This window comes from Atractosteus spatula, chromosome 12, assembly GCF_055471065.1.
Source record: "Atractosteus spatula isolate fAtrSpa1 chromosome 12, fAtrSpa1.hap1, whole genome shotgun sequence".
NCBI classification, from domain to species: domain Eukaryota; kingdom Metazoa; phylum Chordata; class Actinopteri; order Semionotiformes; family Lepisosteidae; genus Atractosteus; species Atractosteus spatula.
In genome coordinates this window covers 1,238,154-1,254,312 of record NC_142717.1, presented here as the reverse complement: position 1 = coordinate 1,254,312, position 16,159 = coordinate 1,238,154, and the positions used below count along the sequence as shown (strand labels likewise).

The following is a 16,159-nucleotide window of genomic DNA, read 5'->3' as shown; positions in this document are numbered from 1 at the left end:
TCGGTCCTGTGCAGTGGTTTGGATGCCTCCTGCTGGGGCGCACGCACTGCAGGCGTGTGACTTTGCCAGCAGACACGCTGCCCCGCTGACGATGAGTGTTCAACAGCCCGGTGAACATACCTGCCGTCCGTCATGTCTGTTCAACAACATATCAGCAACCCTTCTATAAAACATTGTGAATTTGTTGCAGCTACAGTATAAGCGGTACATTTTAATTGACGAGGAACAAAAGGTTAGCAACAACCATTCGGGTTAAGGATGAGTAAACAGGGTCCCAGGCTGCTGTCATTTTTTGTAACCCTCTCTCCGCTGCTGGCACTGGGGATTTCTTTATGCAGATAGGAATGGATTATATAGGACGTTTTCCGTTACACAACTAATTACAACAAACTCTCAATTTTTACAATACATTAGTTTTGTGTGTCATGTACAGATCAATAAAAACAAGCTAATGTTGGACTCTTTACGTCCCTTTTAACGAAATGCTTGTTTAAACTCTTCCTTATGCAAGCTTGAACTCCAGATAAAAAAAGCAAATAGTAAAAGTTATAATACTTGGGGGAAAAAATGAGCAGGGGGACCAGTACGTGCCCTGCACTGAAGTTAATAAGAGTCCTGATCTATTTCAGGAATCAAAAGATTAAATTCTTTGGTTGCCTGGTGAAGGCCTGTGTTTTTTTGCGAACAATGGCTGAAGGATGGTTGCTACAACATTTGTGTTACAATGGCAACAATGTTTTAGATCCCACCCTTTTTTCAGAATTGCAAATGGAATAGAAGGAAAATTTATCCTCAGTCCCGTGGGCTGTCACACTGGAAATGTTGACAATGTGAAGTCTGTTAATCATTTCCCCCAGCCCGACAAATCTCTGCATGCTGTTTGAATGACCTTGATGGTGCTGATTAATATTATAATCCCTTCGTTAACCCTGCAGTTATAATGTTAATACCTGTCAATGCAAGAAGTGTCGCACTTTTCACCTCAAAGGATTTCAGGAAGTTTTACATAGTCAGTGACACAATTCATCCACTGAAACTAAGCACCTCTTGGGTGATGTGTAGAAGCCATTATGGACTGGCAGCCCATACACAGCAGTTGATATGGAGAAACTAGTGTTTGCTTCATCGGTTGAACTAAGGTGTTCTTTTACAATGGTTACCTGTTCAAGAGCCTCACACTATGGTTTTGAGCTGTTTGTGGTGGGATGTATGTCCTCCGATGAAACCTCTCAGCTTGTTGCCGAGATCGGGACATGATGCTCCTGTGGATTTCCAACACCGTTTTAAAGCTATTTTTTTTTATTTTACTTCTGTAAACTGTTACTTTAATTTTCCTTTCTGAGGTGTGTTTTCTCCCCACACTGGTAATGGCATACAATGACACTTCATCCCTTCTCTGTGAAAGAAACCCCTGTGAGAAAGAGTGTCATGTTCAATTTAACAGCTACAGGCCAGTGACTCTTGCTTCTCTCCCTGTGAGGGATTCTCTGGGGAGAACAGTGAAGCGACATTTTATAAAAGACACGGTACCTTACTGATCTCCTGCTGTTTGTATCTAGGGACCTCGTTAAACATGCTTAGTCATATCTTGACCAAGAAAAAAATCATTTGTTATAATTGTATTAGTTGAGTTTTGTCTTTGCTTTTAACTTGTCTCCGTGCTCTTACTGGCACAGAAGTTCTCAAAGCATTTCAGTGTAAATGACAGCTGAGATGGGTTTTAGACTTATGTAAGTAAGAGTTCCAAGTGGGGAAATGGTTATCTAATGTACATTGGACTTCTGTTGGATCATGGCAGGGGTACATCTCGTCTTCTTTGCTGTACGTGTTCTACACTAATGATTGTAAGAAAAAACAGATAGTTTTCTTAAATATGCTGATGACAGCCTTTGTGAGCTTATTAAGGAACTATAAGAATTGCCTATATTTGCCTATTCTAAAGCATTGTATTGAGTGGAGATGAGTTCTCTATGGGTTAAATGTTTTGAAAATATTCCAGTCCATGTTAGTAAATGGTCAGAAGGTAGAGGTTTCCAGTGATTGAGTATTTGGGATTGATCATAGATTAAAATATAAAACATTTGAAACTGTCTTAACATACGGTATTATCTGTTGGTTTGATGACACCTGTACGGCAAATTCTAACAGCATAAGTATACAAGTAGCAAAATCATTGTGCTAAATCAGATCAACCTAAATGAAACCGACAAGCAAAGGGTTCTCAAGTAGGCAGACAGCACGCGTGTGAATTCTCCTCTGTTAATTTGCACTGCTTCCTCCTGAGAGATGCCTCTGTGCCCCAGATTAAGATGGAAATATAGCAGCCTTGGGAAATCTCTTATCTCGTCTGCAATTTCACTCTTCATAATTCTAGATGTTTATTAGGATATAGGATCTTAAAAACCATTACAGACATTTTTAAATCATTATGAATGAATTTGAGAAATAATGTACTTTTGTTTTGGTTTTGCTATAAGAGGATAAATTATTTGAATGGGGATGATCTGAACTAATAGGCATATGTACTGTAAATAGTCTATTTGCATGTCTTCACTTTTTAGAATAAACCTGGCCTTGACTACATAATTAATGAAAACTGGGCTTGAGCGTTCAAATCTGAATGCATCTGAACTTGGAAATGCAATAAAGTTAGTGTGATGCTGACCCCTGAATTGAGCACCGATGTGAGTGCTGTATCTGACTTTCTTCTATACTGTGCTGTAAGCTTCTGCTAAACGGGAAATTGTGAGCTGGGTTTTCGTCATTTATACAATTCCAGCTTCCAGCTGGCTATGGTGCCCATTTAAGTGAATTAGGGATGGTGTTACAGTGTTACAAAACTAATTTTTGTAAGATTGTTTTTTCCCTATGGAAAGGTAACTCTATAGTTCCACACATCATACAGTTTTGTATTTTGGAAGTTATAAAGATTTGAAATTGCTCGGTAGTTTTTTTTTTTCCCAAGCAATCCTTAAACTGTCACAATGAAGGGACATTATCAGCGACGGTCCCTTTAGTTTCATGAGTTTTCTAGTTATCGACTTGGCTTTGAAATCCTTCTTGCAGTGCTGTTCTCCAGCTTCACCCCTGTTGTAATCCAGTACATGGTACATTCCCATGGCCATCCTGTCTATGGAAGCTAGACCTGTTAACAGACTGATAATTTGTTTCTGTTTTTGCCTGGTTGGATTTTCTTCTTGCTTTAAGGAAATTCCATATCATGAATAATATGATATGCAGAGATGCAACCTTTAGCCCCAATACTGAGTGGAATAAGTGCATGACATGAGCTGTGTAAATAAAGGCCTGACCCTCCACTCCCCTCCTTGCTCACTCAGTGTCCCCAGCCACCTTCCTCACAAGCCTGAACTGGATATCGATTGGCATGGCTCACCCATCTTCTGTCATTCCTTTAAACTGTAGCAGTGATTTATCGAGGGAAACAGACACATCTTTCACTTGATTATGATTCATGTCTCTTGTTATTGTTATGTGTTATATTATTAATCTTGTTACTCAGATTTTATGTAACAAGTAATGCTCCCAAGCCCAAATTCATTCAGTGTTGTTTTTCCGCAGTTGTATTTGTACCCTTTATCCTAAAGAATGTGCAAGTTTTGGTTCACTTTAATAAATGGTAGAGATGTACAGTAAGTCTCAAGGCTCTGTGCCCTGAAGATTTATAATGTCTGTGCAACTAGTATTATTTTTTTAAATGTGTGTATATACAGTCTACATCATACAGTACCAACCGTGTGCAGTACCACTGTATGAGATCTGTTAGCATCCTCCTTTAAAGAAGATTAATCCAGCGATGCTGCAAGTGAAGTTAATGGGAGCGGTGTGCAGCACCAGCCTGAGTCAGTCTCCATGGCAACTGGATGGAGAGGGGGATGCGCAGAGTCCTCGGGGAGGGGGGGGGGTGGTGTGTGTCCCTGACGTAGCCTTCCCAGATAGGCTGCCCAACGCACTCCCACCCCGCGCCAGCAGCGCAGACAAAGCTTGAATTAACAGAGATTTCGGATTCGGAAGTCCGACACTCTTCCCCCCCCTTCTCTGCTCCTGGGGCTTTTTTCTTTCTGTGCCTCGCGTTCTTCACTGGGCTGTGCCGCCACAGACACAATGTGCCGCCCGGTTTCCAGTCCTGGAGGGCTCCCTGCTCCTTCCCAGCCCGACAGCAGGAGGCCGGCCTGGCAGCGTTCCACCTGACCTCGGCGTGGTGCAGAAACGGGGACTTTTCTGAAGGGCGTTGATTATGCAGAAGTTTAGCGAGGCGGACTACTACGAGCTTGACTGGTATTATGAGGAGTGCACGGAGGGTAATGAGAGGCTGCCATCGCTGCGTTGCAGTAGCGTGTGCTTGGTGCGGCCCAGCGCGGCGGGAGGCTGGCTGATGCAGTGTGTGCGTGTGTGTCTGGGGGGGTCTCCTCTCTGCCATCGCCGCGGGTCGCATCAGAGCTGGCTAGGAGATGGGCAGGGGCCGTGTTCCCAGGCCAGGCTGCTGGGGACGTGAATGGAGTTGGTCAGACTGTGAAGGGCCTGCTGCTTATCAGTTAACAAAGGGGGTTTATTTCCTTGTTTCAAGACGGGTTTGAGTGGGATATTTTCTTCTTCCTAAATTGTGTGTGTGGAGGATTGGATTACTGCGCTGGGGCTCAACCACAGCCTGTCTGGACGGAGATTTGAAATGAAAACTGTTTATTTTTTACAAAAGGTTGTGCTTATTAAATACTGTATTTTGCATAACTGTGTATGTCAGGTTTGTGCAACAGAAAAAAAAACATAGAACTTAGTTAAATAATGAGAAAGTGGACAAACGAAATGTTGGATGTTACTGTCTTGTATGTTCTTCTCTGAAAATGAGTATGATAAATTCAGCAGTGTTAATAGCAGTTCAGCTGCTTTCAGATGCTTGGGGCCTGTCTTCATTACACAGGCTAGGAGCGTTTAAACCTACAGACATAAAGAACTCTTAAATCTCAGGTGTCGTAGATGATTCTACAGGACTACTAATGCCAGAAAGAGAATTTGTCCAGTTTAATTTCACAGTAATATTGATGCTAAACACAGCTGTTCGCAAAGGTTATAATGTCTGCTACAATCATGGATATTGAATGGATATGTTATTTATTCTAGCGACTTAAAAGCTGGTCCAGTATTTCATAAATGCATTAGTTTTCACTGAGCCAGAAGAAAGAAGACACAAAAAGTATGTCATTACCTGGATTGCTAATTACTAATTACTTTGACTGCAGCTGTCAAATATATATTTGCACCCATTTGTGCTGCTAGGTGTTTTACTGAAGCAATGTGGGTGAAGAGCTTTGTTCAGATGTACAGCAGCAGCTGCTGAAAAGACAGAGTAGAACGAGAGCTGAGTGAGCATAGAGGTAGAGGAGTTTATTGCTGTATGTACATGTAAATCAGAATTGTTATTCGCGCTGTTCTCTCAGGACGTGCACAGGACAGCCGACGAGGCAGTGCGACAGACCGCACCACACAATGTAGACGGTGCACTACAAAATAGTACATCATATGATTTTACCTGGCTGTATGTTAAGGGTGGAGTAGCGCTTAGGGCTCTGGGCTCATAACCAAGAAGCTCAAGCTCCAAGGCTCGTTGTACACTCGCGCAGGCTGCTTGTGTACAAATGTTCAAATGCATGAATACATACAAATGTAAGGTGTTTCGGATGTGACGCTTCAGGCAAATAACGCACAGCAGCAGTCTGCCAGTCAGCCTGGCAGGGTGTTTGCAACACAAAGGTGAAGGCTCTGCATGCTGCTTGTTCCTTGGAATGGCCTTGTGCTCACGCCCTCCTGCTCGGGTGCAGAGCTTTGCAGCGGGTGGTGCTGGGAATATTGATCGCCAAGGCAGCAGGAGAGCATTCTTCTCTGCCAGCCTTTGTAGCGCTGGCAGCTGGGCGTTCACTTTCAGCTCACAAGACGAGCAGAATGCATTCTGATGGGTGGGAATGGGAGTTTCAGCCATGCCTTTAAAAAGCTTTTGAACCACTGAAATCACTTATTTTGAGAGTTTTTTTTAATAATATTTTCTCACAGGATATGGTTAAATGTGCAGTGCTGTTGTGTATTATTCAGGACTGTGTATTCCGAATTACCCATTCCTCTTGCTTTAAGCTGGTGAAGCTGTTCCTCTGATAAGAAAGCGAGCACGTTTTGCGCAGCACCATCAGATACAGCAGCTGTGCTAGATTTCCAGATTGAAGAGGTACCCTGGAGGACTCCAGGTTGTGATTAGAGCTGTGGCTTGTGACCGCATGTTCACGGTGCAGATATTGTTGCTTTACCTTGAGAAAGGTGCTCTGCCCATTGCTCCAGGCCTCTGAGCTGTACAAGTGGATGCCAGCATTGCTATTAAACCTGTGTTGGGCTGGAATCAAAGGTATTCCATTTCACTTTGTTGTCACTTCTTTTTTTAACCCTGACTTCCCAAGTGTGACCGTACCATCTTTGTTTCATTTTCTTTCTAACACTTGTGTAGCAAAGGAACACTTTTCTATTCAGAGGTCATAAGGAGCAAAAAATCATACAATAACCCAGGAAGAAATTGTGACTTGTCAAGTCAAAAGTTCATCAGAGGGGGTGGTTTAATAACTTGTCAGTCATATAAAAAGATTGTGGCGTGCTATTTTGTGCTGTTTGCCTCCCTGTACAATAGGTCTTTCCGTATTCAAATGTGAAAAATAAAATGGAAGTATAACAGCAAAATGTTCATCTTATTACTAAAATATTTTCAAGGGGTAGTGTTTAATACATTAAAACGATGAGTGTTACAGACTACCCTGTTGATTGTTGTTTGTAAGTTTATTGTGTTCTGCTGAACCTCTCTAAGGCCATTAGCACCTGCTTTGCATGACTATCAGAAGTGAAAGCAAGTCGAGTTACCTTTGGAAATCTGAGGCCTCACCTTTTTACACAGGTAGACCTGGATAAAGGACTTTGTTTTCCTTCTGCTGTTGCCATGGTGCATCTTAGGGAGATACCACTTCAGCAAGAAAAGGGGGGGGGGGGTGGATGGCTATGACTAAAACTGGTATAAATAAAACAAACCTACTGTTCAGACTATGAAAGTACAGCAACATTTGTTGTTTATAAAGTGTGTGCTTTAAACGTCTGATGGAGCAAATATAAAAATAGTTTCAATTCCTGCCACCACGTTTTTTTGTCTGGTGGAGTGGTTCAGTTTACAGGCACTGCCAGGGAGTGCTCAGGTGAGTTTTCTGTCACAGGTGTTGTGACAGGATGAAGGAGGACAGACATGAAACCAGCACTTCAGAACCAGAACATCCCAGGCATGGCTTTGGATTTGGGGGTGTCTGGCCCTAGTCAGTTTTAACCAGTCATTTCTGACCATGTCCTTGCCTCCAAATGCTTTTTCGGAAGAAAGCTTTGAATATAATGGCTCACCTGAGCCAGAGCCTGCAGACAGGCAGAATTCACAAGATGTGTTTGATGAAGAGCAGCTTTCCCTGGAGGAAGGTATATTTGCTTTGTTTTAAAGTTCAAACACTCCAGTTTTATCTTACATAATTTAGCATTAATAATATATAAGCTGTGTTGCCAGCGTTGTATGTGTATCAGTTGTTGTCCTCCACAATCCTGTTTGTATTTTTCAAGTTAAAGTTGTTTGATTACACACTAATTGCTGCATTTTACATTCAGTGGTTGGAAGTTATTCTAATCATTACATTTTGGTATTTTGCTTATTTTATTTAATCACATATCTTTGTTTTATTATTTGATTATTATTTGTTTTATTTTATTATATTCATTAGTGATTAAAGGAGCCTTTTTCCTTTAGAGAAATGAAACTGATCATCCAATGTCAGGCAGAAGCAGAAGAAAAGCAGATGGGTTTTAAAAAGAAACTAAGTTTAAAAGTCATTCAGGCCTGACCAATTGTAATTAAAACAAGGGCAACGCCATGCGGTATGTTTCCGATCTTTGGCTTATTTTATTTATTTGAATTACACCTAACAGAAATAAATTAAGTTACATATTATTATTTAAGAATGACATATGTGTACTCTAACATGTTAAACAATATAATATTTAAAATATTTTCTGTGAAAGTTTTCTATAAAGTTTCAAATACCTTGAAATTCAGCAATGTTTTCTTGTCTTTTTGGTGAATTTAAAAAGTATTGATAATGCTTCATATTAACATGATGCATTTTGTTTTCAAAAATTAAATTCTAAAATATACAATAAAAAGAGATATGAGACCAGCTGTATGAGCACTTTTGTTCCTGACTAGGATTAACATGGGAAGAAGAACTGACACGATAGGTAGCATTGCAAAATAGTATTTGGATCCTGTCAGGAACAGCTGTGCAGCTGGAGCAAGACATCTTAAAACTAAAAGATCTTGTGCAATAAATGCTGCATGGCCCTAAAAGAAATGTAACATATCTGATTTTTTTAACGTGTGCAGCAGAATACTGTCCTAAAAAAGGAATTGCATTTCACCTGCATGTTCTGCATTCTATGCAATACAAGATTTACCAAATTACTTTTGAATTCTAACTAGCTGTAAGGGATTTGGGACTATAGGCAAGTTAAATTTCTGACAGAGCCTCGTGTGATTGTGTTACGCTGTGAATAAGACTGAGAGCAATCGCAGCAGGCTGAATCCTGTCATACAAACGCTTACTGCAGTACATAGTAATTAAGTTGTGATTGTATTTTGCCAGGTTCAAGAAGTGGAATAGTAGCATTTATGGTGCAGGCTGATGTCCTTGCATTGTGCTTTGTGTTACTGTATGTGGGAGGCACTCAGACCCCTCTATTACAGTATCTGGTTACCTATAATGTACTGTTCATTGTCTTAACGAGAAAATCTATCTCTAATCTGTTGAATTGATTGGAGCTCTTGGAAGCATTTCCAGACAGATGCCTGCATAAGACAGAAACACGGCAATGATCTGAGTAATGAGAACTCAGTGCTTTTTGAAATGTTTATTCATTTTTTATTTGTATTATTTGAATATTTAAATAATACTCATCCAGCGCAGTTTAGTCGTGTGTGTATTGTTTCCTGGGCATGAACAGCTAGTGTTAATCTGATTCAGGCTCCAAAGAACCAAGCATATCTTTCTGTCAGACTAGTCAGACTAGTGCAGTTGGTTACAAGTGTTTTTGTAATGATAATCATTGTTTTACACTGACATCTGAAATAATTTGTGTGATTTAGAAAACCCGTTTTGTGCCTTTGTATTGTTTTAAAGGAATATTCGGCACCATGTCATTCGTGTGCACTTTCAAGAGAATGGTTTTTACTTGTCATGAGAAATACATTTTTGTATTTTTTTTATATCAACCAAAATGTCTCTCTTAACATTTTCAATGCATCTAATGATGGCTAATGCCCATATTACACTTCACGCCCGATCTAACGATAAGATTGAACTCTAAACCTAAGAGTTTAGTAGAGTCTTTAAATAAACCTCATCAGTGACCTACACCCACTTTACTTTCATATTTGTAGGAAATGTTAATCACTCTGCTTGACAGAAAACCAACAGGGCATTGTCAGATTGGACAGGGCAGATAGAGATAATGAAAAATGTTTGCTGTTGATTACGGATCTTTTGATGGTCACCATGAATCCATACTCCACAAATGCATGTGTGCTGATTTGTTATTAGAAGTCTTCTTACTGTTCATGTGTCTGAGAGGTCTGACCACGAGACATGATGCCCATGGAAATTTCTGTTTTGCATTTAGCCTGATTTACATTGTTTCCACGTGGCTGGCACATAAAAAGCAGGTTGGACTTCCTCTTGATGTTCAGTGTAATGCATGTGGTCTCCTATTTTCCCCCATGTATATATTTTTCCATCAACAATATTTTACTGCACAATCATTTTGGCTTGGAAATCTTACAGTAAAACATGGGCAGTACGTTGTTAAAATCCTGAAGCGATGCATTGTTCGGCTTCATTTTTAGTTCCCAATTTTGAATTTAATCATGAATTGTACTTAAGGTAAACAAACGTGTGTTCCACTGAGTAGAGAGCTTTACACAGCTTTGTACAGTATATCTCTGTGTACAGTACATCTTTAGAGAAATGAAACTGATCATCCAATGTCAGGCAGAAGCAGAAGAAAAGCAGATGGGTTTTAAAAAGAAACTAAGTTTAAAAGTCATTCAGGCCTGACCAATTGTAATTAAAACAAGGGCAAAGCCATGCGGTATGTTTCCGATCTTTGGCCTCCCTGTATAGGACAGCATTCATTTTCATTTGCATCAGAAATTTCCCATAAACATGAGGAAGAACAGTTTGTATTGCAATGTGTTTTACTTACTGGCGACATTGGAAAAGTGGACTGCAGGATAATATTTCTGGCACGCCTCATGCCCCATTGGTAGTAAATGGAAACAATGAACTTTCATTCATCTCAGAGGTCTATACAAAACATAAGCAAAGCAACTGTTATGTTTTGAATGCATCTAATATTTTAGAATTTTTAAGGCTGAGGAAAAGGGTGTTTCAGACATGAGGGGCATCATGGTTAAAGTCCCTGAGTCCAGCTAACCAAGATACCATCTTCTGCAGAACCTGAAAGTCAGCATTTCAGGTAGAGTTAGCAATGGGGGGCTGTTGAAGGTAGGAGGGATCGGCCCATCAGGACTCATGTGTGATTGTAGATACTGTAATGTACCATTAGCTTTCAAAAGGAAAGCTCAAAAGGAAGCCTGGGTCTGTTCACTTACTGTTCAGCTGTAAACGCTGGTGGTGGTTCAGTAGGTGGCGTTACTTTGCTCTGGACCAGAGTTTCCATACCCGATGCCCCGGTGTGGTGGGGGACACTGGACTGTAGGAGGGTCTGTTCTTCGGATGTTTAAAAGTTAAACCAACATCCTGACTGCACCCTGGTGCTCTGGAGACATTCCTGCGCTGGTGTAACCTGACCGTCCTGACTGCTACCCTTCACCCAGTTGGGCCCTACTTTTATGTGGTAGCTGAAGAGGGTCTCTTTCTGTTGGATATAAGCTCTGGGCTCCGGTGGGATGAAAGGCTGTATAGTGAATGCAAAGTATTGTGGGTGAGTAACTAGGCAGTATAGGTTTCCTGTTTGTTTTTCTTTCTTCCCAGTATGGTTCTATGCTCTTGGCTAAAAATGGTACAAAACTGAGTTTTGCTTATTGAAAATTAAAGATCCATTATGTTGCCATTTTTCTTGGATGCAACAGCAACCTATAATTCAGGGGCATTGATATCAGATATTGTGTATACAATTGTTAGGATGCTTTTTTTTAATAGTCCTCTGTCCTCTGTTGTTTTTGACTGAAATAAAAAGCAGAAAACCCAAGCTGTTTGAAGGCATGCAGGTGTTTTATCACTGGTATACAAAGAGCACCTTGCTTCTGGCGAAACGTGAGCAAGGTCTTCCTGCTTTTTAAATTATAAATTGACCCATCTGATTGATGGGATACTCACTTATATCCCAGCAATGGGATTAGCTGATACAAGTAACAGTGTAAACAAACAAGGGACGAATAGCTCTGTGTTTTAAGTAGCACTTGTCTGTTTGACCTTGAGATTAGGTGTCTGTGATTGACATGTAAAATGCAAAGGGAGATGTTTACATATTTCACTTTTTGCACAGTTCACCTTCACTCCTGGGGATCTAGTATGAAGTCATAACATCATGCTTGCTGTACTTCAGATTCCAAGTAACTCGCATACAGTTTCCAACAGTGTCTGTGCCTTGTGATGTAGTGTTATTATACATTTTCTCCAGGGTGCTGCTTCTGTCTGAGCAAGGAAACTGCACCAGTGATTACAAGTTGTTTGAATCTAACGAGAGACTTTTTTTTCTTTGTCTCTTATCCTGAATGGGCACTATTTTAAAATGTTTTTGAAAATGATACAAAAGAAGAATATTTCTGTCAAGTTGACTATGCATTATGGCTGGAATAAAATTATTCTCTATAAAACAGGCCTTGGACAGTACTTAGATTTTTGGTTTGTCAAACTTGTAGATGACAGTCGTTTTTAGCTACTATGTTTTTTTACTTCATGGATATTTAAGTATTTTGACCTTATTCAGCTTTATCAGTGTCCCAGTTATGTTTCATTTCGAGGTCATTCTGCTAAGTAGGCTACTGAATAGATACTGCTTCTGTTTCAGAGAAGATGACTTGAGTGTGGCCCTTGTGTGCTGCCTTCATTTTCCTGCAAGTGCTTATCTCTCGTGTTTAAGAGTTTGAAATCGAACAAAAGTGAAATTATTTGCATGGGCATATCTTAAAATGTTGAGTTTCAGAAAGTAAGAACTAAGCGGAAAATTGTATTAATTCTACCATAGCAGGGACTCCTTTATAAGCGCTGATCATGTCTGGAATAAATGTCTCAGTATGAAAGGGAGAAAGTGTCGTGAGTGTTTAGCTGTGTGTGCTGAGTGATCTCAGAGTGCCGGAGGGTGTCTTGGAAGAATCTGTTACGGTTGGTGGCTATGGAACATGGTGATGGGCCAACAGACTGAAATGTAGGGTCCAGACTGATGAAGTACAGTAGTTATTTAAAATAATAATGTTTTAGTTCCAGTTACAGCGGGATTCCCTCTGGTCACAGTGTTGCTGCTCCCTCATGCTTGCGCAGTAACGCAGTAACAAGCCTGTCTTCTCTCCCTGCAGTTCTATGTGCTGAAAGAGTGGGCCAGATGACTAAAACATACAATGACATAGATGCTGTCACACGTCTGCTTGAAGAGGTAAGAGCTAAAAGAGGTGGGCGGAAGCCATGAAGCCGATGCACGCAAGTGGTGTCGTTTGATAGTTTGCTCTCACCTTCACAAAAGTAATGAAATGAAAAGTTCCAAAACAACTGTGTTTGAATCAGCGCTGTGTCATGGTCTTGAACTAACAGTGTGACATCCTGTCTGAAGCCTTTTTGCTGATGCTTAACATTTTTACTTTTATATCCAGCATTTCCATGTCACGCAGCATATTCTCTTATAAATATATCTCCCAAATACGGATAGGGGTCTACAAGTCTAAAAAACACACCATTTTCACCTTTTCTCAAGTGCACTCTACAAGTATAGTGTACAAGCACTGATATAGCATTAAAACTGGAACAGCAGGTGTGTCTCTACACTAATGGCTGGGCAGCTTGTTCCATACTTTCAATGAATGTCTGTACGAGATCCTTGGTTCACTTAACTCCTAGCTACCAGACGCTCCAGGTGGCCTCTCAGTAACCTTCTTATATTCTCATGCAGACAGCGACCTAGTTTATAGTCTAGGAAATGTTGCCCATGGCTGTCCTAGTCTGTCTTGCTGTTATACTAGCTTTGGTTTTCAAAGACTGGTTGCTATTGTTCATTTCAGGCTCCGTAGTCAGCTTTGCATAACCTTCCACTTCTGTTTTTAGGTTAGTGAGTATGTACTGAACTCTGCACTTTGAAATAGTACTGTTGTGAAGGGCTGCATTAGCAGGGCTGCTCCCTAGGAATTATTGTACCTGATCATTGCTGGATCGTGATCCGTCTGACTCGAGTGTTTAGTTGGGTGTGTTAAACTGCCTTTTCTCTTTACAACACAGTTCCATCTGATATTAAATATACATTTTGCGTAAGCCCTCACGCCCGATCAAGCTCAATATTGATAACGAGTAACGAATTGGTTCAAATAGTGCCATTGGGAATGGGAATCAGTTGGTGCTAAGGGGGTGCTCAATTAAAATGCACTACCATAAAGAGGTTCTAGACCTCGAGTGCCTGGTGCTCAATATTAAATACTTGAAGCATGCGAGAGTAACAATTTAATATTCAGTTTGAATGACATCACATCTGGAAATGCAGTGCTGTTTTGAATTTAAGCCCACTCTTTTCTCAGTTCTGTATTGTAATTGGGTCACCTGTGATATTTGCATTTTGGCGATAGTTCTGCTACTAAAGAAAATGAGTTTAAGATAATGACTTTAAAATAGTTTAAAAAGTCTACCTTGTAAAATAGAAATTTTACCTCATGAGAACAATGAGTTTCCACAATAAATACAGTATGTCTTACATTCTAAATCCTTTTGTTCGTGCTGTATAGTCTATGAGCTTATCCTCTCCTAAAGTCTTATTCAGTCCAGTCAGAGATTTATTAAATTTTTAACATCAATAAAAATTGCACAGCGGGACAGTTTACATTGAATCTGAATATATTTAAAGGTAGCTTGGCTGTCATTTCATATTATTTAAGTATATTGTAGAAGGGTTATAGGAAAAAAATGTGAGACTATAACTATAATATCACTGTTATATTTCGTCTCCTCTCTGAGAGCGTGAAGTGGGCGTATTAATCTTTCTGTAAAAAATAAAGCCTCTTATTTTGGGAGGTAGACTAGTGTACTTCTGGAATGGTGTTGACCCCAGCAAAATCTTCATCAGTAAGACAGTTCTAAGCCCTTTCCGTCTGGGCAAAGGGCTCAGCTGGCTTGGGCTGGAGCATCACATCACTGAGCTACCAGAGACTGGCGTCTGTCACAGCATGATAACGCAGATGCACACCCTTGTAAAGGTAGTGGCCAAAAGAAAGGCAGCACCAGTGTCGCCACACGCGGCCAGTATGTCCATTCATGAATAGTCCCAAGTCCTGTGTCCAGTCCTGATTTCTATTCAGGAAAGAGAAAAGTTTTATTTTCATTTTTTTTTTTAATCTCTTTTGCAGAAAGAGCGAGATTTGGAGTTGGCCGCAAGGATCGGTCAGTCGCTGCTGAAGAAGAACAAGACTCTGACGGAGCGAAATGAATACCTGGAGGAGCAGGTGGAGCACATTCGAGAGGAGGTGAGCTGGGCCTGGAATAGTGGACTACCTTTCAAATGAGCAAATGCAGGTACCGCTGTCGTTTGTGAGACATCTCAAGGCCCCGAGAGTGCGTGTAAATGAGCTGCGGGAGGACCTCTTTGTGCTGCTTGTCCCAGGAAGCAGCACGTGACCTTCAGTTTGTTAGCTCAGCGTGGGGCTGCTCTCTCTGCAGGTTTCCCAGCTGCGGCACGAGCTGTCGATGAAAGACGAGCTGCTCCAGTTTTATACCACTGCGGCAGAGGAGAGCGACGCCGATTCCGCCTGCTGTACTCCGTGAGTGACCAGCCTCCGCTGCAACACTGAGTCCGCCTCGGCCTTTACCTCCCTGAAAGATGGCCCTGCTGTATCCAGCTGGGCCTCTCTCAGACCATTCTTTCTCAATTGCGATAAGAAACCCCGTGGGGCAATCTGCTCAGTTCGGCCCCGTGTATCATCTTCACTGGAAATGCGTCATTCTTTAAGTTACGTCAGATAGCTTCAAGACTTTCAAGCTTCATACACCTACAGTGTATGTTAAATTCTGTCCTGTTCTTGATGCTATATGTTTCTCCATATTGTCTCAGTATGGGGGATTTTAAAAATTAAAACCTAAATTCTTTGAGACGAAAATTCTTCACCCACTATGTTGCTGGTGAAGTTCATCCTTTTTTTTTGTTTTTCACTTCTCTGTGTAACTGTTCTCTCCTGTAAAAATCTGTAGGGGGAAAAGGGGGCCATTTCTGACCCGAAATGTAGTATTTTTCAGGCAAACATCTGTAGTCTTTTTTTCACTATGTGTTGTGTTCTACCTATTTCAGTCATTATTATGGTTTCCTGTGGTATTTCTGTTGATGAGCTTTAGGTAACAATCTAATAATAATTAATTCCATTCTTAGGCCTGCATATTCTGAATGCATAAAATCTGGCCACCCAGTTCAATGAAGAATCTAAGAGATGAGAGTCAGACTGTATACAGTCTAAGTTATGAAGTGAATATTGAGGCATTAATGCAATCATTTAACGTGTTGCTACATGTGTTTGTACTGTGTTTACCCTGTCAGTTCAGTATAAAAGTAATCAGGCAATTACTGAATGTAGCACTGGTGTTTCAGAAGGACCAAATAGTCTTTATCCTAACAGCTTGATCACTACATGTGAACTACTGTTGTGTTGATGTGGGCAGGATAAGGAGAAACGAATCCACATCGTCAGTCCAAAATTACTTCCCCCTTGACTCCCTGCAGAAGAAACTCAAAGACCTTGAGGAAGAGAACATAGTCCTGCGGTCAGAGGTAAGGTGTGCTCTGAAAGGAAAGTACAAACTCAGCAAATCTCCACGCTTCACTTTCG

The 16,159-nt window shown here is 40.8% G+C and overlaps 1 protein-coding gene across 14 annotated transcripts in view; it reads left to right on the top strand.

Moving 5' to 3' along the window:
- Positions 1 to 16,159, top strand: part of LOC148822503 (trafficking kinesin-binding protein 1-like) — a 58,936-nt gene that overhangs the window by 26,567 nt on the left and 16,210 nt on the right. For 11 of the 14 annotated variants that reach the window (XM_088928942.1, XM_088928945.1, XM_088928946.1 and 8 more), the window contains 4 exons: positions 12,668 to 12,744; positions 14,693 to 14,809; positions 15,003 to 15,103; positions 15,993 to 16,101. In XM_088928942.1, coding sequence (XP_088785068.1) covers positions 12,694 to 12,744; positions 14,693 to 14,809; positions 15,003 to 15,103; positions 15,993 to 16,101 — 378 coding nt within the window. In that variant the 5' untranslated portion in view covers positions 12,668 to 12,693. Of the gene's footprint in view, positions 1 to 4,012; positions 4,320 to 7,237; positions 7,504 to 12,667; positions 12,745 to 14,692; positions 14,810 to 15,002; positions 15,104 to 15,992; positions 16,102 to 16,159 lie in introns of those variants that run through there. The other 3 variants (XM_088928944.1, XM_088928937.1, XM_088928936.1) reach the window with 2 other exon arrangements.